This window comes from Pipistrellus kuhlii, unplaced genomic scaffold (assembly GCF_014108245.1).
Source record: "Pipistrellus kuhlii isolate mPipKuh1 unplaced genomic scaffold, mPipKuh1.p scaffold_m20_p_3, whole genome shotgun sequence".
In the NCBI taxonomy this organism is placed as follows: Eukaryota; Metazoa; Chordata; class Mammalia; order Chiroptera; family Vespertilionidae; genus Pipistrellus; species Pipistrellus kuhlii.
The window spans coordinates 32,402,086-32,427,271 of record NW_023425529.1 but is presented as its reverse complement, the minus strand read 5'-3'; the positions used below and the strand labels follow the sequence as shown (position 1 = coordinate 32,427,271).

Genomic DNA, 25,186 nt, shown 5'->3' with positions numbered 1-25,186 from the left:
AATAAGCATAAGTTAGAACTTTGTAAAATGTTTACTGTGTGCAAGACATTGTTCTAACTACTCAATAAACATCATTGATGTTTTTATCTCTCTCTCTCTCTCCTTCCCTCTCTGAAACCAATGAAATATCCTACCTAATAATAGACAAACATGTAAATTGACCATATCTCTGCTATGCTCACAGCCAATCAGGAGTGAGTATGCAAATTAACCCAAGGGGCAGGACACCTGCTATGAGGGGGTGTGGGGTGGTGGAGGGAGCTACAGGAGTGATGCTGCAGCTAGGAGTGAGGACTTTCAGGCTACTGGGCGGTCGGGAGTGAAGCCAGGGGAAGGAAGGCCTATTCTTGCATGAATATTGTGCATCAGGCCTCTAGTGTATATGTGTGTGAAATAGTGAAAGAGAATCATTGATTGGCTGTCTTCCGATGCCCCCTACTGGGGATCAAGCCCACACGTGCCCTGACCAGGAATTAAACTGTGACCTGATTCATAGGTCAATGCTCAACCAATGAGCAACACCAGTTGTGCTTATTATTCTTGTACTTGAGGCCCAGCGCATAAAATTCATGCACAAGAACAGTCCCTAGGCCTGGTCTGATATCAAGGCCATCTTCCCCAGCTGCCCACAGCTGGACCTGCCCCTAGCCACCACCCATCCCCAGTTATCCATTTGCCATCGGGTGATCGGAGCCTGCTGACTGTGGGGAGGAACCAAGAGATTGGCTGTTCTGCCACTCGCTGGCCCTACCCCCACTGCTGGTTGCCTTCTGTATGTAGGGCGAATATTGGGGTGGGGGCCTTGGCCTGGCACCACCCGTGTCTCCTCTCACCCATCCGCAGTTCCTCATTCACCATCAGGAGATCAGAGCCTGCTAGCTGGGGAAAGGGACAGAGAGGTGGTCAGTATGCCTCATAGTGATTGGTTGAGCAGTAATTCTGGTCGTTCTGCCGTTAGGGTCAATGTGCATGTTACCCTTTTATTATATAGGCCAGTGGTCAGCAAACTCATTAGTCAACAAAGCCAAATATCAACAGTACAACTATTGAAATTTATTTTGAGAGCCAAATTTTTAAAACTTAAACTATATAGGTAGGTACATTGTTATTAACTTAATTAGGGTACTCCTAAGCTGGCCTTTGCTAAAAACTCAAGGGGCCAAAGAGCCGCATGTGGCTCCTGAGCAGTAGTTTGTCGACCACTGATATAGGATAACCTATCCAGAGGAACAAACTATAATAAAGTTGTCTTTATTTGGTGCCAGGGTAGAAAATGGAGAAGGTTCTGAGCTAGAGGAAACTACAGTAAAGGGGGCACAGCAAGCAAAATGAGAAAGGAAAAATGGCATCCTGCCCTTAGCCTCGCCCTTTCCACAAGTCACCTGCCATGTACCAGAAGAGACTTTCATTCTTTATTTTACTTTTATTAATTTCAGAGAAACATCAATGATGAGAGAGAATCATTGATTGGCTGCCTCCTGCATGCCCCCTACTGGAGATCAAGCCACAACCCGGGCATGTGCCCTTGACTGGAATTGAACCTGGGATCCTTCAGACTGCAGGCTGAAGCTCTATCCACTGAGCCAAATCATCTAGGGTGAGACTTTCGCTCTTAATAACCTTGCATTCCAAGATAAACCATGAATAACAGGAAATTCCTAAGAGCCTTGACTAACAGGAAATCCTAAAAGCTTTGTTTCCAAGATAAGCCACAAAAAATAATAACATCCTGTTTTCCTTACCAAAAGACAAGAACATTTTGTTCTTACCCAATCTGAACTGTCAACTGCCATAGCTGGGCTATAAATATCTGTCCTATCATGTGATCTACAGATTCTTCTTATCCTATTTGATGAGCCACTACTTCTGAAAATCTGGTTCCCTTTCACAGCCAGTAAAAGTGTCTCCCTGTATGCATATTATCTCTGAATTTTATTTTGACGGAGAGTTCCTGAGCAGTCAGTATCTGGACCTGACTTTCTTTGTGCACCAAGAGCCATCTTCATGGGTAAGGCCATTTGTGTAATTGCACAGGGCCCTGCCTTTTATTTATTTATTTGTTTGTTTATTTGTTTATTTATTATTAATATGTTTTTATTGCATTTTAGAGAGGGAAGAAGAGAGAAGGATAGAGACAGAAACATAAATGAGAAACACCATCAAGCAGCTACCTCCTAAAGAGCCTCTACTGGGAGTCCAGCCAAATGGGCACTTACAGGTAAGCAGAGGGCCGGGGTCTTCGAAGGGCTTAGTGGTATACAAAAGGTCTTCAAAGGGCTCCCATTCTAGTTTCTGCAACAAGTTTGTTTAAAAAAATATATTTTATTGATTTTTCACAGAGAGGAAGGGAGAGGGATAGAGAGCTAGAAACATCGATGAGAGAGATACATTGACCAGCTGCCTCCTGCACACTTCCTAATGGGGATGTGCCTGCAACCAAGGTACATGCCTTTGACCAAAATCGAACCTGGGACCTTTCAGTCTACAGACCGATGCTCTATCCACTGAGCCAAACTGGTATCGGCTGCAACAAGTTTGTTAATCTTTTCATGGTAATACAGTAGGTCCTTGGCTTACATTGGAGATCCCTTCCTATGGCGCTGCAAAGTAAAGCGATTTTTGCCTTAAGTCGGAACCCACCTATATAAGGACCTACGTCACTCACATGGAGCACATACACAGCAGTAATGAAGTAAAACAGAAAAGGGTCCTGAAGGGTCCTGGGTTCAATTTCAGCCAAGGGCACATGCCTGGGTTGCAGGCTCAATCCCCACTAGGGGGCATACAAGAGGCAGCCCATCAATGATTCTCTCTTCATTGCTGTTTCTTTTTCTTTCTCCCTCTCTGAAATCAATAAAAATATATTTTAAAAAAAGAACAAAAGAAATTTGAAAGGAAGATAACAATTCTTGACCTTTACTTATGGTAAATAAATAATAAAAAAAAAAACACAAAGCACATATGTACATATATTGAAATGATGGAACTTTTTTTTTTTTGATAAGTAAATGGGAGATGGTGACATAACCACGAAACAATGTATGTCGAGTCCGACATAACCTGAGGACTGTCTGTAGGCAGCTCCAAATGGGGAGGATGGGCTGTATTTCCGGGTGAGCTCCCAGATCCCCTGTGCTTTCTCTCATCAGAACACAACAATCACGGTTAACAGAGCATGATGCATATTTCTTACAATGAGCTGCTCCACAATATTCTATTTCTGCTCCTATTATATTGTCTTTGGTTGCGTTTGAGATAAAAGTTGAGTAGTTGTGACTAAGCCAGTATGGCCTACAAACTAAAATATTTACTATCTGGCCCTTTATAGAAAAAGTTTGCCAACCCCTGCTCTACACTTACCTCTCAGCATTCTCCATGTAGCCATCCCTGAAGTCTGTAACCGATCACCTTTTTCTCTTTGACCTGCTCGGCCCACCCCTCCATGGGTGCTGTCATAGAACTAACTCCATCTTGGCATTTAACTGTTACTCTGATTGTCCTTTTACTTGTCTGGTGCAAGTGTTCACTGCTGAATCCTCAGCCACCGGCACAACCCCTGCCCTCCTTCCGTGCTTCATAAACATGTTTTGATAAATGAGCAGCATCCTGAAGAGAGATGGCAAGACTGGGTTCCAACTTTCAAGAGCTTATAAAGGGAGGATAGTAATATAAACAATAAATTAACCTACAAGGAAGACTGAAAAGGCACTAAAAAGTACCATGCACTGTGCAGCATATCCAAGAAGAGATCCTTCCACCAGGGGGAAGAAGTTCCTTCTTTATGAGAAAAGAGTGAAGAAACAAAATGGAGTCACCATGGTCAAGTTGCTAAATTTTAAAATCAAGTAGGCTGAGATCTGACAAGGCAATTCTGTTCTTGCTTTAACTAGCTTGGAAACTTAAATTTTTGAACTTTTCAGTTGTGCCTGGAGATAAATATATATATTGTTAATGACAGAATATCCAATCTAAGAAAAAGTTTATTTGAATCAAATAAGACAATTGCCGGGAAGCAAAATCTGAACAGATTGAGAAAACGCTCCAGAGAATAGCACTTTTGCAGCTTATTTTATACTTTAGACTCAAAGGAAAAGCCATAAGGAAGGTTACTGGAAATTCGTCTGTGGTACATTAGGGAGGCAGGAGAAAGCAAAGTGGGGGAAGTCTCTGAGATTGGATGAGAAGCAAAATGTACACATACTTCTTTTACATTGGTTGGGTACAGGATGGTTAATAATGAACATTCACAGCTCATAGAGATGGTAAAACGGAATTTTTGGACTGGAACCCGGATTCTTTGCCTGTAGGAGTCAAAGAATGAATCCACGGACAGAGGGTAGTAATAGAAAAGGTGGAGATTTATTGAAGAACAAGTACTGATTCCCATGGGAGGAGAGGGAAAGAGCCCCATAGAATGGACCCCCACGTGGGGAGGGGAAAGGTTCCCACCGACTTCCTGTTTCCTTGGTTTATAAAGGCTATAGTTCCTATGTCCCAACATATCCTCTGATTGGTCAATATTCCCTTTCCAATTGGTTACTATAGAGACTCCTGAATCCCTCCTCCCTCAAAGTCCTTCCATTCCTTCTGGGCTTTCTTCCTCCTTCTCTATTTTGTAAATACAGACCTCATTTGGTACTTCCAGTTCCCTTGTCTTATGGAAATGTAACTGTGCCTGGCTTCCTTGTTTTATGGAAATGTACCTTCTCCCAATCTGTAGCCCTATATTTTTTCCATGGACCCCAATTCTAAAAATTCCCTAAGCCTGCCTATATTCCCCTAAAATTCCTGTTTCAATGGTATGCAGGGAATAAGATAACCAGGAGGGGTTCTGTGGTCTCATGCTCTGGTGCCCGGGGTGGTGCCTACAAAGGGGTCTGGAAAAACAAACTACTCTGACATTTCAAAGGTATGTTATCTTGGATGCACAAAGGCAATAGACAGTTCCAAAGGTAAAGACTGACCTTTGTCAAGGAAGCTACAGGCCTATGCTGTGACTACCCACATGACCCTCTTTTCCTTAGGAATTTTTAAGTTCAGAACACCCTGTGCAGTTGGCTACCTTCAGGCTCTGGGTTTGGCAGGCCCGCAGGCCTCCCCTGAGCTTGTCTACGTTCAAACCCTCTGAAAAACTGGGTCACCTGACATCTGGCTGATGACCACCTTGAACTAGTCCAAATGCTGAGAATGCAGCACTGATTTTCCTCAGGAATGTGACTTTTTAAAAACTCTCAGCTTGGGGGGTGGGGAAAGGGCAGAGGGTGGGGTAGGAACCTGGTGGAGGGAGGAAGAAATGAGGAACCTTTGTAATAATATGAACAATAAAGATTGATTTAAAAAAAAAACCCAAAAAACTCTCAGCTTAAGATTGAAATAACTTGGCACAGTGACTGGTGGTTACCAGACTTAGTGTGGTGATCACATCATAAGGTACATAAACGTTCAATCACTATCGTATGCCAACCATACTTTAATTTAAATAGTATTAATAATAAAAAAGACACCTCTTAGTGTGGAACCCGCCGGTGATGTACCACACCTGAATGAGGGGGTGAGGATAAGAAAAGACAGACAAGAACAAGCTGGGAACAGGAGGACGGAGCCTGGGTTGACTGCCATCCCAAGTTTATTTCTTAGCTCGTTTTTATACAGCAAAAGCGGGAAGGTACAAGATACAGGTCAGCAGATATCTGCTGACCTTTAGGCTAAGTATTTACCCATCTCCACATCTTTGTTTCTGTACGTAGGCAGAGAATTGTTTCCTAATCTACACGCAAGCAGCAGGTTAAACAGTGTATGTTATTCTTTACAAAGGTCAGCAGTATTTTTACATTAGCAAACTGCAAAACAAGCTGACAGCACGTTCTCACGAGAGCTATGACTTTTGTCCTACCAGAGCTGTGTCCACCAAGAGACCCCTGCTTCCAGGGCAGCTCCGAGGAAAAAGTCCCCTGTTTTCAGGGCGGCTCCCAACATCTTAGCTTCTCTTCTTCGCAACACTATGGGTAGTGCCTAGTTTTACTCCTGACCAGAATATCCTAAGATCCTTTAATAATTATTTGTCATTTATTTGCTGTCAAAGCCTCAGGATTGTGCTGGGTGTGTTCTGGGCTGCAAACACTGCACAGCTCCTCCGTTGCCTGGAGGCAGGATGCCTTGGGACAGAGGGAGGTAGAGTAGGTCAGCGTTTTTCAACCGCTGTTCCACGGCACACTAGTGTGCCGCGAGATGTTGCCTGGTGTGCCGTAGGTGCAGACAAGACAAGAATTTTATAATTTTTCACTATTTTGTTTACTTAATATTTCATAATAAAGTAATTATAAAATACTTTCTTTGTGTTTATTTGATTCCTATTCAAGAGAATTACTTTATATATAGTCAATATAGGCACAGAGTTAAATTTTTTAACATTTTCTAATGGTGGTGTGCCTCGTGATTTTTTTCATGAAACAAGTGTGCCTTTGCCCAAAAAAGGTTGAAAAACACTGGAGTAGGTCACCCAACAATAGGTCGGTTGGAATTTGGAGGGAGGTGGCGAGTCATGCTCCGGCCAAGCGTGCCCAGGCGTTGCACCTGTGCCCCAAGTTCCTTGGAAATGGCTAAAATAGCTTTTGTGACCTTTGAGTTGTCATTGTAACTGTCCTAACTCCTACACCTGTGGTCTGCATTGCAGTTCGGTCTTTACCGCGGTGAAGTGCTGAAACTGTAGTTGCTGGCCAGCTTAAGAAAGGCTCGTAAATTTTGATCTCTGTCTTTGGTGGTCGTCTCTTGGGGGTCGCCCCATAACAGGTGGGTATTTAGGATCCTTTATATTAACATAAAACCTCTACCTCCGTGATGTAATGCTTACGGAGCTTTTTTGGTGGTTGTTAGCATGTAATGCTCTTATCTGTAAAATAAGTCTCAATGCCAACTTCACAGGATTCATAAACATGGTTAATTATTGGAGGCCCAGAAAGTGCTCACTAAGCCGCAGTCATCCCCGATCCTCTGAAATGCTCAGTTTAACGGTAATGGAGCCCATCTCCAGAGAGCTCTCCAGACTCTGCACCGCTCAATGTGTGTCGAGGCATCAAATGCATCGCAGTGGTAAGCGCAGCAACCGCTCAGCGACGCGCGTTGAGCTGCGCGTGGTACTGCATCCCCGGGGGTAAAACCGCCAGGAGCTGGAGCCCGCGAGGTGGAAGAACTACATCTCCCATGGTGCTTCACGCGATCTTAGGGCTAGTCTCTATTTTATCGCCCCAGCCCCAGCCGCAAAACTCTCCAAGTCTCCGCCCCAAGTGTTCTCCTCGCCTAGTCCGTCCCCGGCTTCGGAAGACGCCATGTGACGTCACGAGGCCCTACGTTTGTGCGGGGAGCCGGAGTTGATGGACGGTCCCTGGCTGGGCTCGGGCGGGCCTGGGACCGCGGAAGAGGCTCTCGAGGGACCGCCGCGATGCTCCACCAGGAGCCGGTCAGTCAGCTCCTGGATCTGTGAGTCCACTCGGTCCCCGCCTCTTCCGCGCCCCGGCCCGGCCCCTGCCCCCGCCCGGCCCCTTCCCACCACCGGACCCACGTAGAGGGGGCCCCCGCTGGTGTGTCTCCGCCGGGTTCCTGACTTGTCTCCTCGTCGGTGGCAGTTGTGCCCAGCGGGCCGCTGCCCGGACGTCCCCAGGCGGGTGTCCGAATTCTCCGTCGGCCTTGACCGAGAACCCTGTGTGTGCCGGGGCCGGGGGCTCTGGAAGAACCACACACCGGCCGGGGCTGCCCTCCGCCCCCCGCCCTCCCGAGGCCGCCCGGTCCCTTGCCGGGGACGCGGGGGGATCCTCGGGGCCGGAGGGCCCGCGCTGCGGTCCCCAGCTGTGTGGCCGGGGGCGTGGCAGGCTCTCTCTGCTCCGAGTTCTCTCTTAAAAAAAAAAAAAAATTTTATTGGTTATGGTATCACATAATTGATCTCATCCCCCCCATTCCCATCCCAAACCCCTCCCCACCTATGCCCCCACCCCCTGTTGTCCATGACCCCTGGTTAGGCCTAAGTGCTGCGCCGAGTTCTGGATCTACAGAATTCTGTAGCAGCGCCTGGCCCATGGGGTTGCAGTGAGCAATACATGTAACGCGGGGAAAGGCCTTAGAAGGATGCGTGGTGTCCGAAGACAGTTCAGAGAGCTTCACTGGAGAGGAGTATTTTATTGCAGAGGCTGGTGGTTGGGAAACCGGACACGGAGGAGTCCTGGTGCCCGGCGCCACCAGAGTCCAATGGGTAGAGACGAGGTTGAATCTTTGTGATGCTTTTTATTACTCAGATGGCCAGCGGTCTGAGAGAGGGGTAGGTGCAATACCCCTAATGACCTCTCTGACCTTTCACTTTAAGCCAGCGCTTATATACGGATAGAAGGTGAAGATGAAGGTGGGGATGAAGGTGGGGGGGGGGGGAATTAAAACTAGCGAGTCCCCAGGGTCTGCTTCCTATCACTGTCGCTGCAAAGATTAACCCCGGAACGCTGTCTGCCTTTAGACACATTCTGTCCTCCATCTGCGCTTAAAATGTATCTTTTCAGTGAGGAGCTCATCTGGGCTTCAAGGCTGCCTTATCTTTAGGCCCTGTTCTTCTTGTAACGGGTCTGGTTTCCCAGGGTCTGTAAGAAAAATGTCTTTTCTGTGTGAATAGCTGTTCTGTTTCTATTAAATGCACCTCTCCTGTCCTTTAGGACGGCTTATGAAGTGAGAGTGATTGGTTAAAAGTGATTATCTTACACGATTTTAGGAAGACCATTTAAGTTGATTATCAAAGGCATTTATAACAAACTAGAGGCCCAATGCATGAAATTCGTGCAAGAGTAGGCCTTTCTTCCCAGTTCCTGGGACCACCCTCCGGGACCCAGGCTTCCCGCTGGCCCTGGCTTCGTCAGGAAGGACATCCGGAATGATGTCCAGTCTAATGAGCATATTACCCTTTTATGATTATAGATAGATAATATATTGGATTTCACTTTGTTCATGAAGTGAACTAGAGTAAGTTTTGCTTGTGTGGTCTAACTGGTTTGCTCTGCTTGAGGGATTTTCAAGCCTGGTATCTATTTTATTTTATTTTTTAAAAATCCCTCCTTTTGGTCATTCAGCAAGCTAAGAGTGTCAACCAGAATAGTGTTACCCTTGCTACCACTGTTGATGTAGGCATTGGGATGGATGGTCATACAGTTATTGTGTTTCTTACAGTTGCCAAGTCATTTAGACATGGCTGGTGAGATCATTGAATTCTTCAAGTTGTCTAATCCTGGTAGATAACATTGGATGTGAGTGGTTGTTGAAAGGCATTTACAACTCTTGAGAGGATGCAGTGCGCTAGGAAGGTTAATATGGTGATTAAGAGGAGAACAATAGCGAAGGATTGAAAAATCCCCTAGAGTAGAGATTCCCCAGTACCAAAATGTAATCCGTTAAAAAAAAAAAAAAAAAATCAGTGAAAAAAGTGTTGCCTATTTGATGAAAGATTGTTACCTGATCTTTAAGACCTTTTAAGTTTTGGGTAACAATTCTTGATTTATTAACATAAAACTCTCTCTCTCTTTTTTTTTTTTTTTTTTTTACCAGTTACAGCACAAGCACCTTATTGTTGGGTGGTTAGGATGTGTAAGGCTATATAGTTATTTCATGTAACCCTGACTAAAGAGTTATAAATTCTTGCTGTAAGTGTCAAGATTTTGCAGAGAATAAGGTCTCCTCTAATGAGGCAGTCCTTTGATGATGTCCTTTCCAGTAAACTCCTTTGGCTGTAATGTGTGCAGCACACTGCCTTCCTTTGGGAGGGAGTCACAGAAAGCTTTTTGGACCAGGTGGAAATAAGGCTTTCCGTACTGCATTAGTGCCTTACTGAATTGAACTGTGTCATCATTGCTCAGGACAGGATAAACATGAGGATGTCGTCTTTTAGGAGGCAGTGTTAAAAATCACAGCAGTTAAAAGTCACTTTTTTAAGATGAAGAAAAACTTGTCCATCACTGAGCACAGACTAAGCTTTGGAATCTTATGAAGCTTAAGCTGTAAATATTAGTATAAGATATACATTCTCTTCAGCAGTGTTGTAATAGCTATGTATGGTGCCAGGGGAATACTGGAAATATTGGAGGGAACACTTTGTAAAGTATATAATTATCTAACCACTTTGCTCTACACTTGAAATCAGTATAATATAATGTTAAATATAAACTGTAATTGAAAAATAAAATGTCCTTTATGAAAGGACTAAAGTGCTAATAGACAGCATTAAATAAATGTTAAGACCCAGTACTGGTACAGTATAATTTACTATATCACATTTGTATTTCAGATGCCTTTGGTGCTTCACGAAGAATATTTCCAGATATATCACAGACATTAAGCCTTTGCCTCCCAACATAAAAGATAGATTGATTAGAATGATGAGCCTGCAGGGACAGATAACAGATTCAAATATAAGTGAGGTAAGAGTATATACAACTATAAAGCAAGCATATTATATTTTACTGTTTGGATATGGTTTCAGATTTCTGGAGCAATGGTATATAGTAGGATTAATAATACTTTTAAGATATAATAAAGCATCAGGTTCTTTTTTTTCCTCCAGAAAACCAGAATGTTCATGTGTAATAGTTCTAAAAAATCTCTCCTACCATTTTTAAATTACTTCCCTTTATAGTACCAGTACCTTGATCTCCATGTTTTTTAAAAGTTTTAAACTTTTTGATCAATTATACCATAATAAAGCTGGAAAGAGTAAAACATTAAATGCAGGATAAATAAGTGGTCAAAAAAAGAAAAGAAAAGAAAAAAAAAAAGATCCACACTAAGAAATACGTTTCATCGTGACTCTAGTACACAAACCACACTTACTGTGAGAGTACAGCAGACCCTCCAATAACATCATTTTGTTATAATGTTGATGAGATTCCATAGGAACTTCACTCTTATTTATATCAATTAGCCTATAAAATTGATTTCAGTGAATGTCACTTGGCCTAAAGTCACAGGACCTATCAATACTGTGTGCATTATACTTGAATATTCTCTATCTTATTCTGTTATCTCTTATTTCCTTTAAAAATGTTGACCACAGCCTACTAAATTAAATTTGTCCATTCATGGATAACAACCAGCAGTTAAAAATCACTCTTCTAAACTTCTCATTTCTCTTCTGGATACCTCACTACTACTAATTTATACTCACTCCTGTCCCTACAACTAAGCTAAAATTGGCTATTCTTTAAGGTAGTAAATATAGTAAGGGTCTACAACCTGAATTAAAATTCTAGCATTGCCACCCTTTCTGGTGTTGAGCCTCAGGGGTGTGTGTGTGTGTGTGTGTGTGTGTGTGTGTGTGTCTGTTTGGGTGGGGGAAGGGGTTCTTTTTAAGAGAACTTTACTTTGCCCAGCCGGCATGGCTCGGTGGTTGAGCATCAGCCTATGAACCAGGTTGTGAGCTTGATCCCCGGTGTGGGGCATGCAGAAGGCAGCCAATCAATGATTCTCTCTCATCACTGATGTTTCTATCACTTTATCCCTCACTCTTCCTCTCTGAAATCAATAAAAATATATTTAAACAAAAAAGAGAACTTTATTATTACTTTAATTAGGGAAGAAAAGAGAAAGAGGAATTAATAATTTTTTTAAAAAGAGAAAGAGGAAAGAAGGCAGATAAGAATCAAAACAGGAAAGATACTGAAAAAAAAAAAGTTCCCCTCCCCTACCTTCCTTCCTCAGGACAGTTTTCTGAAGTCCCTTATGTGTTTGTGTGTGTGTGTGTGTGTGTGTGTGTGTGTGTGTGTGTGGTGGGGGTAGGGAGCGGTAAGTGAGAGTTTCTGGGGTTGTAACCATCATCGCTGTGTACAGAGACTAGAACTACAGTAGTTCCCCCCTATCTGTGGGGGATACATTCCAAAATTCCCAATGGATGCCTGAAACTGTGGCTAGTACTGAACCTTATATATATATATACACCATGTTTTGCCATATATGTATATACTTTTTCACATAAAGGGAGCACTTTATGGCTTCTCTTTGGCATATCTGATTGGCCAGCTACACTGTTCTTGGGTTTGGGGGCATTATTAGGTAAAATGGGTTACTTGAACACAAGCACTGCAACACCATGGCAGTCATTTTCATAACTGAGGTGGCTACCAAGTAACTAACGGGCAGGTAGTTGTACAGTGTGGATCCGCTCGGCAAAGGGATGAGTCACATCCCAGGCAGGATGGAGTGGGACAGCAGGGTTTCATCATGCTATTAGGACAGCGCACAACTTAAAACTTATGAATTCTTTATTTCTGGAATTTTCTATTTAATATTTTTGGACCATGGAAGACCACGGGTACCTGCAACTATGGCAATTGAAACCGCAGACAATGGGGCACTACTGTACAAATTGATGTCTTTACCACACATTCTACCCCCAGCCTGTGATCAAAAGGAAGCAAACTCTGATGTTTGCACTCCAGCATACGACTGGAACTTCACATTGTAACTGTGCTTCAGTGTGTCTTAGTATTCCTTCTGCATCAACCTGATGTACTTTAAGATATATATATATATATATATATATAATTGATTTTTTTTACAGAGAGGAAGAGAGGGATAGAGAGTTAGAAACATCGATGAGAGAGAAACATCGATAAGCTGCCTCCTGCACACCCCCTACGAGGGATGTGCCCACAACCAAGGTAATGCCCTTGACCAGAATTGAACACTGAGCCAAACTGGTTTTGGCCTGATGTACTTTCATTGCTTTATTTTCTTTGTGTTCGCTTGCATTTGAACAAAGACATTTTCATATTGTATTCTACTTGACTCTATGGAGGTAGAATGACATCAAGTTCTTATCGTTGATGGTTCTACGGGATATATAAATTATATGTGGCTCTCAGATGAAACATTATGACTCTGCAGAAAACTGGTGAGATTCCTCTCTTCTCCACCATCCCCATTTTGTTCTATCCCTTTCATCTATATTTCACTGACTTACATTTTTATGGCAGTCTATATTTATTCAGTTAAACTTAATTTCACCTGAATAAAAATGGGCTAAGCCAAGGGGATGAATGAGAGAGAAAAGCAAAAGTAAGATTTTTCTTGCTGCTCTCCACTATTCCCCATTCTTGTAAGAGTCCTTCCTGCTCATGAAACTAGCTCTAACTTTTGTTGTAAAGTTGCACACATCTTTGGATAGCTCTTTTTGAAATAGTTTCTGAATCTTTTTATAGTCCCTGGAGGGAGAAGGTCTTTGTTAACATGGCACTGTGAAAGAAAAAAACAGCAAAATGGGGTTGACATTGTCGAGAGCAATCTAAAATGGAGCCAGAGGCTTCCGGGAAGCTGAACTAACACAACTCCTCCATATCTAGTTGAACTTTTGAAGTAGGCTAAACCACAAATGGCCACATTCTGCTATAATTTCTGGAACTGAACTCCCTATTAAGAAATAAATTTTTCATTTAAGGAAAGACACCAGCAATTAATTATGCATAGCACAGTAATAGCTCGCTTGCCAATACCAGTCACAGCTCTTTCAAAACAATTTGTGTAATCCCTCTGAAGTCCCCCTTTTTCAGTGTTTATAAATTCTCTCTCTTTCCCCCTTGGAACACAATTGGGTTTCTACCCAAATCTTTGTGTCTAGAATTGCAATTTCTAAGGACTCCAAATAAAGTTTCTGTTTGCTTTGCGGTTCTTGGTCAAAATTAATTGACATTACATGGTGTCAAAAAGTGGGATTCAGAGTGACTGACCTCTCCTTTCCGTGCCTGCATGGATTTGAGTAAGGTACCAAAAAGAGCCACTGCACTCTGCCGTCGTCCCAGTGGTTCCGGATCATTGTGGCAAGTCCTCCTGGATCAGAATCTCGCTCCTTGGTGGAGGTTCAGGCTCTGTTTGGGCCTCCTCTCTTATGGTTTTTTTCTCCCTCTCTCTATGGGACATAAAGTGCCTATCTAGTGAGGGTTTATTTTTGAAAAAATGGGAAGTTCAACTGCTGAATATCTACCTTCTGGAACTTGTGCTGAAGCTGTGTATGAAATTACAGGCCCTCCGCATCTTGCAAAGTTCTGTCTTGCTGGACCATAATTACCTGGGATAAAAGTTGGGGCACTTTTAAATCCCTAATTTAGTCTATCTGCATGGTAAATTGGGAAAGGCTCCAAAACTAAGCACCCTTATAGGACAGCAGTTTTCAACCAGTGCGCCACAAGAATTTTTAAAACATGCAATACCTGACTAGTCAGGAGCCCTTACACTTTTTCCTTGGATTATCAAATAAAAAGATGACAGCGGCCGAAACCGGTTTGGCTCAATGGATAGAGCGTCAGCCTGGGGACTGAAGGGTCCCGGGTTCGATTCCGGTCAAGGGCATGTACCTTGGTTGCGGTCATATCCCCAGTAGGGGGTGTGCAGTAGGCAGCTGATCGATGACTCTCTCTAATCGATGTTTCTAACTATCTCTCTCTCTTCCTCTCTGTACAAAATCAATAAAATATATTAAAAAAAAAAAAAAGATGACAACAGCCAATACAACAATAGCTGTTGGGTATGAATGAATCAAAATTACACCTATTATTTTAGTCAGATTGGCAAAAAGTATATATTTTGGTGTGCTGCAGAATTTTAGTAATTAGTTAATATGTCTTCTGAGATGAAAAAAGGTTGAAAATCGGCCACGACCGGTTTGGCTCAATGGATAGATCATCGGCTTGGGGACTGAAGGGACCCGGGTTTGATTCCGGTCAAGGGCATGTACCTTGGTTGTGGGCATATCCCCAGTAGGGGGTGTGCAAGAGGCAGCTGATCGATGACTCTCTCTCATCGATGTTTCTGACTCTCTCTCCCTTCCTCTCTGTACAAAATCAATAAAATATATATTAAAAAAAGAAAAAAGATTGAAAATCACTATTATAGGAAGTATATGTAATTGGCATTTTGAGACCTCCAAATATACAAGTGATTCAAAAATTGCTTCTCTTCAAAACACAAACTCTAAATCATCAATGCAAATTCTGAGTTAACTTAGAGAAACTTAAATGTCCTTCTGATGTCTTATCTACACTGTCTTCTCCTCTGCTGCCTGCCTTACCTTCCTTTTCCTCTTTATCCTTCACTTACTGATCTCCCTTTTCATAATGATGAAGCTGAGTCTCCAGTAGATGCGCCCCCTGCTCCTACCACCCCACTTAAAGTTCAGCCATTGGATGGGTTGGCCCAGGATGACAGACCCTTATTTCTGAGAGATAGAGCGCTAGAAACGTCAATGAGAAACATCGACCAGCTGCCTCTTACACATCCCCTACCGGGGATGTGCCCGCAACCAACGTACATGCCCCAGACCAGAATCGAACCTGGGACTTTCAGTCTGCAGGCCGACGCTCTACCACTGAGCCAAACCGGTTTCGGCTGGACCTTATTTCTTATATCCCATGGACTAAAGCTGAGCTCCATACCATTACTAAAATGTTTTCTTATCCCAAAGAAAGCCCCATTGGGTTTGCTAGAGAATTTCTGCTTACTATCCAAACATAGGAGCCAGGGTTCTGTGACTTATGGCAGCTATCCACATGCTAGGAGAAGGACATGCTAGAGAAAGGATAAACAAGGTGAATGAAAAGACCCTATGAACGACTTCTCCCATCTAGGATAAGAGGCCATGCATGAAGTCTCAAAGCTGGCTAAACAACTTCATGAAAAGATACCGATGCTTTTCCTCGAGTTGCTGATTGAAAGAAAAATTTTAAATGTGTTAAAAAACACGAAGAAATTGTTTTTCATTTCTATGATAGATTTGAAAACGTTTAACTCAATACTCCAGCATAGATGAAGTCAGTGAAGATACCTCATTGCTTTTATAGTCATCTTTTGTTTTTGTTTTTTAATTTTTATTTTGGAGAGGGAGAGAGAGATAGAAACATTGATGATGAGAGAGAATCATTAATTTGCTGCCTCCTGCGCACTACACACAGGACTGAGCCCGCATCCCAAGCATGTGCTCTGACCAGGAATCGAACCCATGACTTCTGGGTTCATAGGTTGATGCTCAACCACTGAGCCATGCCGACCAGGCAAAAGTGGTTTTTAATTATTGCAAAAAGCCTAGTTATTGGAAAAAAGATTGGAGCGCAAAAGGCCTGTAACCCATAGAATTTGTGAATCCTCCTCAGGAATTCAATCAAAGTTTTCTTAGCAGTAGTGCTGTGCTAATGATCAAAAAAGGGTTTCCCCCATGCTCTTAACTGATTCCTTAGGAAAAATTGATCTATTGGGAATGAATAAACTAGGGCCGTGTTGGATATGGGAGTCACCTTATCAGTTTTTAACCCTACTAGCCTCCATTCTCTTTCTTGGAATACTGAAACCATACAAATGGTGGAAGTTTCCAGATGATCTATGATTGTCTCCCAATTCCTTCCAATTCCTTTTCAAGTTGGACCTTTTCAGGGAACTCGTCAGTTTCTTTTAGTTTCTTCTGCCCTTATTCATCTCCTAGGACAAGATTTTCTTGAAGCTCATAAAGCCCATATTCTTTCAAAAGGGGGAGATATTCTTACATCTTAAGCTTCTAACTAATGACTTTCAAGAGGACTTATCTATGAACTCATCCATAACTATGCCAGTTTTTTCAGTCACCTTAATTGACTCCAACCCTCTTTTAGATTCCATTCCAAATGAACTTTGATCAAGAAATGTCACTGACATCAGTTGTATTGGTCAATTTTAAAATGGACTAACAGGATAATAAAAACTCAAAATGACACCCTGGCCAAGTCACTCAGTTGATGTCCCAATATGCCAAGGTTGGGGTTTGATCTCCAGTCAGGACACATACAAGAATTAATCAACAAGCCCTAGCTGGTTTGGCTCAGTGGATTACAGTGTCCGCCTGCGAACTGAAGGGTCCCAGGTTCAGATTCAGTCAAGGGCACATGCCCAGGTTGTGGGCTCCATCCCCAGTGTGGGATGTGCAGGAGTCAGCTGATCAATGATTCTCTCTCATCATTGATATTTCTATCTCTCCTTGTCCCTTCCTCTCTGAAATCAGTATAAATACATTTTAAAAGACACACAAAATAATCACTGTTTAAAAAAAAAAAAAGTATCAACCAATGAATAAAGGGAACAATAAATTGGTATTTCTCTCTAAAAAAAAAAAATAAAATAAAATTTAAAAACCTCAAAATGACAAAACTTATAGAGACTTTTAATAATCCTTGGCATAAAGCTCTCCCTTGATATTGCTCAACTTAAGGTCTACTCCCTTCGGCAAACAGTCTGTCTTATTTTGAAATTATTATTGGCAGACCCATCAAATTAGGTCAATGAATGTATGCACCAGTCAAAAGAAGACCTGCTCTATAGTAGAAACTTATTAAGGGCTCTTAAGAATAACAACTCAGAGCAAAATTTTCAAAGTGTGCTCCCAGGAGAAGATCTACAACATCATTATCTCCAAACTCAGGGATTATGTCTATTGGAAATGCCAACTCCATAAAGATGCCCTTCACATCCAATTGAAAGGAGCATATCAGGTTAGTAATGTAGCACAATTTTCACTAATTCTTGTGCTGCTGAACTTAAGAGTATTGATGCATGGAACCAGGTTTCTCATTTAAAAAGGACATCCACACCTGAGTGGTCCTCTCAGCCTATTGGAGATCTTAAGCTGAAAATTCTTTAATCCAAAACCACAATTAGAATTTTCATTCTGGATTGAAAAGGATGTAGATAGCTCTCCCAAGACCCTGGATCAGGTCTTGAAAGCTTACAAAATCTAACTGGACATATGGATTATTTAACCTTCCTGTAACCAAATCTACCTGTAAGGAATACCCATAAATGCAATCTGGACTTGTAACTTGTCTAACTATTTTGAAAATATAAATGGTTCAGGCAGAATACTGGTTTGTCCCTTTAAAAATGTATACCTTCAGTCTTTTGCATGATTCAGATGACCATAAGTTCACACCTTGATGAGGCTTAAGTGACTACAGTGTTACTTCTTACAATGTCTCTATAATATGGGGAACTTCAGGAAATAACACCATTCAAACCCAAAAATCATATATCTTCTCACTCTTGGGGTCAAGATAAAAAAGGTATTTGGTGGAAAATAACTAGGAACAACCAAATCCATGAGGATCTTTCAATTCTGACACAAATATGTAGAAACCTTAGTTGCTCTTTTAATTATTCTTATGTATGATGATCTTAATGTCTTCTGCATTAATGACTATTAATGATTATCCAACATACAAAGGATGTGCAGTCCCTGTTTCAGAAATAGAACTTAATTCTCCCCTCGGATCTGGGTTGAAGGGTCTAATTGCATGCTCTCACTTGAGGGCACTGGATGTTTCTTATGTGGGACCCAATATATGTCACCTTGCCAACCCAGTGGTGAAGTGGATATGATACTGTTATGTTAGTACCTGATGCTGTCACCAGGAAGATGCTGTCTTCATTTTTCTGCCATTATCTCTAATCTAGGTTTTTTTGTCTATAAACTTTGACCAAAACAAACCAAATAGAACTGGGATTTGGGGTCTTCTCTCCCCTGAAACCCCAAAATAGATAATTGAGGCTTTGGGCATTCCTGTGCTAGAACTTCCCCCCCTTAGTTTGGAGTAGCTGAGTTAAAGGCCTATCAGAAACTTTTATATTTTTGTAACACAATGTAGAATACTACTCTAATTGCCCTTGAAAAACAACAAGAAATGATTGACAGTCTGGCAGAGGTAGTACTACAAAATCAGGGCTCTAGATGTCTTAGCCACCCCACAAGGTGGTACTTTTGGGAGAAGAATGTTGTTTCTGTGTCAGCTTGAGGTTCTGAAAAAAATATGTAAAATCCTCAAATAGGCAGAACATTAACCCTATAAACTGAGATTAGACAGACTTATCTAACTGGCCTGCAGGAATAGGAGCCTGGATTTGTTCTATATTTCAGGCCTTGACCATATTATTATTTTTTGTGTGTGTGATTATACTGTTTACTACCTTAATTATGTATCTTTTTGGGTGTCTTGAACAATGACTAACAGCCACTACCAGAATAATAGTAGCCCAATGCCCAGAGATGTTACAACGAATAAATCCTGACAAGACCACCTCTACAAAGAACTTTTAATTTGAAGAATATGTGACTTAGCTCAATTTCCAGTTAGCCTCCTTGTTGCTCAGATGTGGCCATAAACTCCTATTGTACACTCAGGAAACTACTTTTCTTCCTACATGGGACATGACATACCAGGAATGAGCCTTCCTGGTAGATGGGATCCATGTTGCTTTTTTAATGATGGACCATGGATGTTTCCTAATGGTTGATCATTGATACTTGGTAAGGAAAAATCTTGATCTAAAGGGGTAACTGTGGAAGAAAAACAGCAAAATTGAGTTGATATTGTCAAGAGAGCTATCTAAAGGTATCCAGGAAGCTGAACTAACACCTACTCCCTCAAATCTCCCCCCCCCCCCACACACGTGAAAAGGAACTTTTGAACTGGGCTAAACCACAAATGGAACTGGCTCTGCATCACTGAACTCTCTATTAAGAAATAAAATTTTCACCTAGCAGTAGACAGGCAGTAATCATGAATACGGTAGATGGCATAGTGTAAGTCTGCTTAACAGCAACCAATCACAGCTCTTTTAAAACAACTGTGTCACCCCTTTGGCAGTGCCATTTTTTCTGTCTTCATAAATTCTCTCTTTTCCCCTCAGAACACAGTTGAATTTTTACCCAAATTTGTAGTATCAGAATTGCAATTTCTATAGACCACAAATAAAACTTTTTTGCTTTGCAGTTCTTGGGCAAATCACTAAAGTTAGAAACCAAGAAGAAAAAGATCTATGTATTTGATTGCGTCAGAATATGATCTTTGTGACAAAAAGATAAAAAAGGCACATAACTAGGAAAAATATTTGCAATGTATGAAATTCTATTATTTTTAACATAAAGGATCCCCACAAACCAATAAGAAAAATAAAAACAAATACTAAAATAGAAGAATTATAAAGATTCAAAGGAAAGAAATATAAGTCACTAAAAGCAAGTAAAGGGATATTTAAACTCATTTAGAAATAAAAGTCACAGTTTGTCTTTCAGTTTGGCAGAAACTTAAAACAGTAATATCCAGTGTTGGCAATAGTGTCGGGAACTGTCACTTTTATCTTCTGCTGATGAGAGTGGAAATGATAAAAGCCTTTTAGGAGGACAGTTTAGCACTATCAAAAGTCCTAAAATTTTGCTTACCATTGACGCAACAATTTTACTTCTGGTATGTTTTTAATCTGAGATATAATTAATATATAATGTGTAAATTTAAAGTGTGAAACACATGCTGATTTGATACACTTATTTACTGCAAAATGAGTTCCACAATAGGGTTAGTTAGTATCTCCATCATCTCATATAATTAACATTTACTTCTGGTATTTCTCTCAAGGAAATAATAATCAGGAAAGCATACAAGTATGCTCATCATAACCCAAAAAGTCAACAGTTTTATATAGCACTAGAGGCCTGGTGCACGAAATTTGTGCATGGGAAGGGGGTCCCCTCAGCTCGGCTTGCATTCATTCCAATCTGGGACCCCTCAAGACCTCTGGCTCCTAACCACTCACCTGCCTGCTGGCCTGATCTCCCTAACTGCTCTTCCCTGCCTGCCTGATCTCTAACCTCTTCTGCCTTGACCCCACCAATATGGCTTTGTCTGGAAGGACATCTGGAAGGTCATCTGTAAGATGTTCAATCTAATTAGCATATTACCCTTTTATTAGGATAGATGCCACCTTGTCCTAAAAACCTGTCCCCAGGTTTTCCTATAGTGGGAGGGAAAGCCTGAAGTAGCATCCTGGGTTCTGACCAGGGCTTATATGCTTTTGCTTTATCTCAGCAAATGTGATTTCTAGAAGAAGACTCTTGGATGTACCTTGAACATTTCTATTGAATTTACCAAGTCATCCTCCCAAAATGTTGAACCACTTTAAACTCCCACTGGCAACCATGCCTGTGCCCTCTGTCCCACTTTGATGCCAGTATCATTGATTTTGCCCTAGAAGCTTCTCTCCCATCAGTTGGGACTGCTTGGTACTTGAGCCAATCTCATTGTTCAGCTGGGGACTTGATTTCCTGAGATAGAATTATGGAGGAGGAAAAATAGTTTTTCTCTATCTTTCTAAGTTCTTAGTGGAGGCCCTTGTAATGAAAGACAGATCACTAAGAGAAAAACAAAAGTTCATTAACATGTGTATCTTGTATATATGTGGGAGATCCCAGGGGAAAATGAGTGACTTCTCAAGGTGACTTAGAATGCAGATTTAAACACTTTCTTCCTAGGGAAAGGGGATGGGAGATGTAGGCCACTTAGAGGAGAGTAAGTGATTTTTAGGAAAGATGAATGGGGGAGAGGAGATAGTTTATAAAAAAGTTTGGGAATGATGTCAACTTCTACTCTCCTGTCCTGTGACAGGAGTCAGTCTTCTTTACCTGATGACACTTCTCCCATCAAAAGGACCTATGACATTTAAGCTCCTTTTGGGGGTCCGATTTTAAGCAGATCAGGAGACCTCAGTGAAAGCCTCTGCATGCATTTGCTGTTTTTCAAGCATTTGCAGCTCAAGATCATCAGTATAACAACACAGCACATGGTGGGGTGGCATGTTCTCTGACCTTCAGAATAAACCCAACAGAAGCTTGTTTCCTCTCTTAGATGATTTGCCACAGTAGCATTATTCCCCGGAGATGGTATTCTGACCAGATATTCCTGGGAGTGGTCATAACATACCCTGTGCTTGTAGAAAGGTGTGGGACATGTCACTAAATAAACCAAGATCAGTTTTCTTATCTTGTGGAAAGGAAGATAAAGTTATGATAGTTTAATCTCCCTTTTCACAGGTTTCTTGTGGGTTTGTGACTCCAGTCCAGCCCCCAGAAGCCCCAGCGTCACCTGGTCATTATGGGCATCATCATCTTTGTTGGGCTAATTTGCATACTCACTCTTGATTGGCTGGTAGCATAATGGAGTGACCATCATTTTTTGCAAGTTTTTCTTTTATTAGTGTAGATATATAAACAAAGTAACTTTACTGCTTCCTAAATCAGCCTAAATGTTCAACTTAGTGTTTTGCCATATAAGATGAATTTAATGAGCTATGAAATAGTATGCAACCATAATTATTTTTGTAAAAAGTGCTCATAAGTATATATGATCTGATCTCATTTTTCCTCAAAGACTTTTTTTTTTTTTACTCAAAAAACATGAAAACTACGCTTATGTTTTTCTTTGGGTATTGGTACTTTGGGTAACTTTAGTTGAAGTGGTTAGAAACGTGGCCTTTGGAATTAGGAAGAACTGGTTTCCAAATCTAGCTCTGCTCCTTTTTTGGTTGTGTAGTTTGTGTTGCTGTTTAAACTCTGGATGCCTCAATTCCTTCATTAATAAAAGGGCAATGACCAGTCTCTCAAGGGTGTGTGTATTTGTGCGTGTGTGTATATGTGCATGTGTGAGAGAGAGAACTAGAGGCAGACTATTAAGTAATAATGTATACAGCACACTTAGTACCCTTCCTGGTAATAGTCCAATAAATAGAAATACTTATTCTTATCATTTGTATAATTTTTCTAAATTGTCTGAATGTTTCACAATAATAACATATTACTTTTATATTCAGAAAAGTAAAGCAATTTCTATTTTGGAAAAAAGTAAAGGAAAATATTTCTGGAGAGAGAACTCAGAATACTTTGAAGTGAATCTGCTATTTGTTGCCCTCACGTGAATATTCAGTAATTCTGGGTATGTTTGTACTAGGTCCCAAAAATAAGAATGAAGGAGGTAAATATTCCAGGTAAGCAGTGTTAGTTCCCTATAAGTGTTTGGTATGTGAGAGACGCATAGCTAGAATGTCTAATAACCGGCCGGAACTACTGGAAAAGAATAAGCATCTCCACCAGTGGATTCTGCTTCTCAGGTCTAGTGTGACTTTGTACCCACCCCTGTATTCTCAGCAGTACTTTTTGTTCCTATGAAGACATTAGCAGCACTAGAAGGTGTACCTCCAATGGGAAATAGGCTTGTGGTTTTTTTTTCTCCTGCTTTATGTATCTATCTTCACACAGACATGGTCTATATTCCTTGCTGTATTTTCCATACTCCAGTTGTCTGTTATGACCCCAAAAGCACTGAATATGGAATAGACGTTTATATTTGTAGAAAAAAATTGTTTTTTAAAATCATGCATTTGTTCCAGATTTTACATCCTGAAGTCAAGACTCTAGATCTACAGAGCTGTGATGTTTCAGATACTGCTCTGCTGCACCTGAGTAACTGCAGAAAACTAAAGAAATTAAATTTAAATTCCTCAAAAGAAAACAGAGTTTCTATATCTTCAGAAGGTATGTTTATTAACATTGAATGAATTGGCAAATTAATATTAACCATCTGGTATAATTTAGGAACAAAAAAAGGGGGAAATATGTCAAAAGAAAGTATGAAGATGTCAAAGAAATAGAAACTTATGTTTATCAACAAAAATATTCAAACTAAGATAAAGAATCCAAATTAGAATTCTTGCTTATAAACAGTGCTGAAAGATAAGAAACACACTGGGCAAGTCACTATTTGAGAAATTTTAAAATAAACATGGGTGGATACTTCTATATTTTAAATATTTTGCCTGATACAGTGGAAGAAGAAATGACCAGTTCATACTTTGTTAAGGCTTTTTGGATGCAATATTACAACAGAAAATTAAATTATCATCAGTTTAAACTTACCAGACAACTCTCCTATCAGTCTGTACAATGCATAGCTTTTAACTATAGCCAGACAACTGCATGTTTCAGTGTCATTATTACATGAATTAGTGGATTTTTCAGAGAGATGAATTAATAGATTTTTATAATTTTTTTTTCAAAATAAGATTTTTTTTTTTTTTTTTTTTTACCTTTTTCTTTCCTATAAGAAAGCGGGACTTATTTGGCTAAGTTTCTGGAAAATTTTGTGGGTTGATTATTTTGCTGACTATATTTTATAATCATCTCAGTTAGAAAGTTAGGATTATCACAATATTGCAAAGAAGCATAAGTTTTTAAATGTTTATGCAAATAATGACTCATTACAAAGAACTTTTATTCTGTACAAAGATGAATAAAAGAAAAGTTCTTTAAGATATGAAAATAATAAAAATGACCTATACATACATTTACCATCTTCTATTTTGTGTATTTTGCCCATAAAGTTATCTTTTCACAGTGGACTGAAGAGCCCAGGATCCTGAAGTACTCTTTTATTTATGCAGCATATTATCATGTGCCAGTCTCCAGTGTGCACTCGCATCAGTTTAATTAGTAAGATTGGTCCAGGCTAGCAGAGCAGGAGTGGGGTGATAGAAAAGGGCAGAGTCAAGAAGGAGAGAGGGAATGCATAGACAGGTGTGATTCCTAAGGATAAGCATGGAAACGTTACTTAAGACATTTGGGCAATTTAACTTTGATTTTTCTTCAGAGGCCACAAGAAAATTGACTTTACTAGTTTAAAACTTTTGTTTTAATAAAAAGAATTGTACTATTTAATTACTTAATATGGTTCTGAATGGCTTGGATATATTCTAAAAGCAAATCTGCTCTCTACTCATAAATAATAAAAGCTGACTATTAATAACAGATATTCTGAAGAATATACTACAGACTGTATAGAGAATTCCTGAAACAGTACAAAGACTTTTAAATAATGGCAGCATCACTGATAAATAAGTATATCCTCACAGATGAACTATTTTGAAAGGGATGTCATACAAGTAGATGTATCATATCAGTACTAGTGATCAGTTAAGTGAAAATCAGTCATATTTCTCATCTATATACATTTATAGCTCATTGATACATAATTGTGTTTTCCCCAGGAATAAAAGCAGTGGCTTCATCTTGTACATACCTGCATGAAGCTTCTTTTAAAAGATGCTGCAGTCTCACTGATGAAGGAATCCTTGCTCTTGCACGCAATTGCCGGTTGCTAAAGGTCATTGATTTAGGTGGCTGCTTAGGTATTACTGATGTGTCCTTACATGCATTAGGAGAAAACTGCTTTTTTCTGCAGTCTGTCGATTTTTCAGCTACGAAGGTAAATGAAATATAGACTTGAAATATTGAGGTTGCATGTGTTTTCCCAATGTATTTTCAGTGACTCATTAGAAG

General features: G+C 40.6%; 1 protein-coding gene across 5 annotated transcripts in view; it reads left to right on the top strand.

Annotated features, from left to right (window-relative positions):
- The first annotated feature begins 2,402 nt into the window (after window positions 1-2,402).
- AMN1 (antagonist of mitotic exit network 1 homolog) overlaps window positions 2,403-25,186 on the top strand; it is a 51,472-nt gene continuing 28,688 nt past the window's right edge. Inside the window, exons 1-4 of one of the 5 annotated variants that reach the window (XM_045587891.1) lie at window positions 2,403-2,441; window positions 10,310-10,442; window positions 23,242-23,386; window positions 24,895-25,112. In XM_045587891.1, coding sequence (XP_045443847.1) covers window positions 2,419-2,441; window positions 10,310-10,442; window positions 23,242-23,386; window positions 24,895-25,112 — 519 coding nt within the window. In that variant the 5' untranslated portion in view covers window positions 2,403-2,418. Of the gene's footprint in view, window positions 2,442-7,315; window positions 7,477-10,309; window positions 10,443-22,519; window positions 22,565-23,241; window positions 23,387-24,894; window positions 25,113-25,186 lie in introns of those variants that run through there. The other 4 variants (XM_036456705.2, XM_036456703.2, XM_036456704.2 and 1 more) reach the window with 4 other exon arrangements.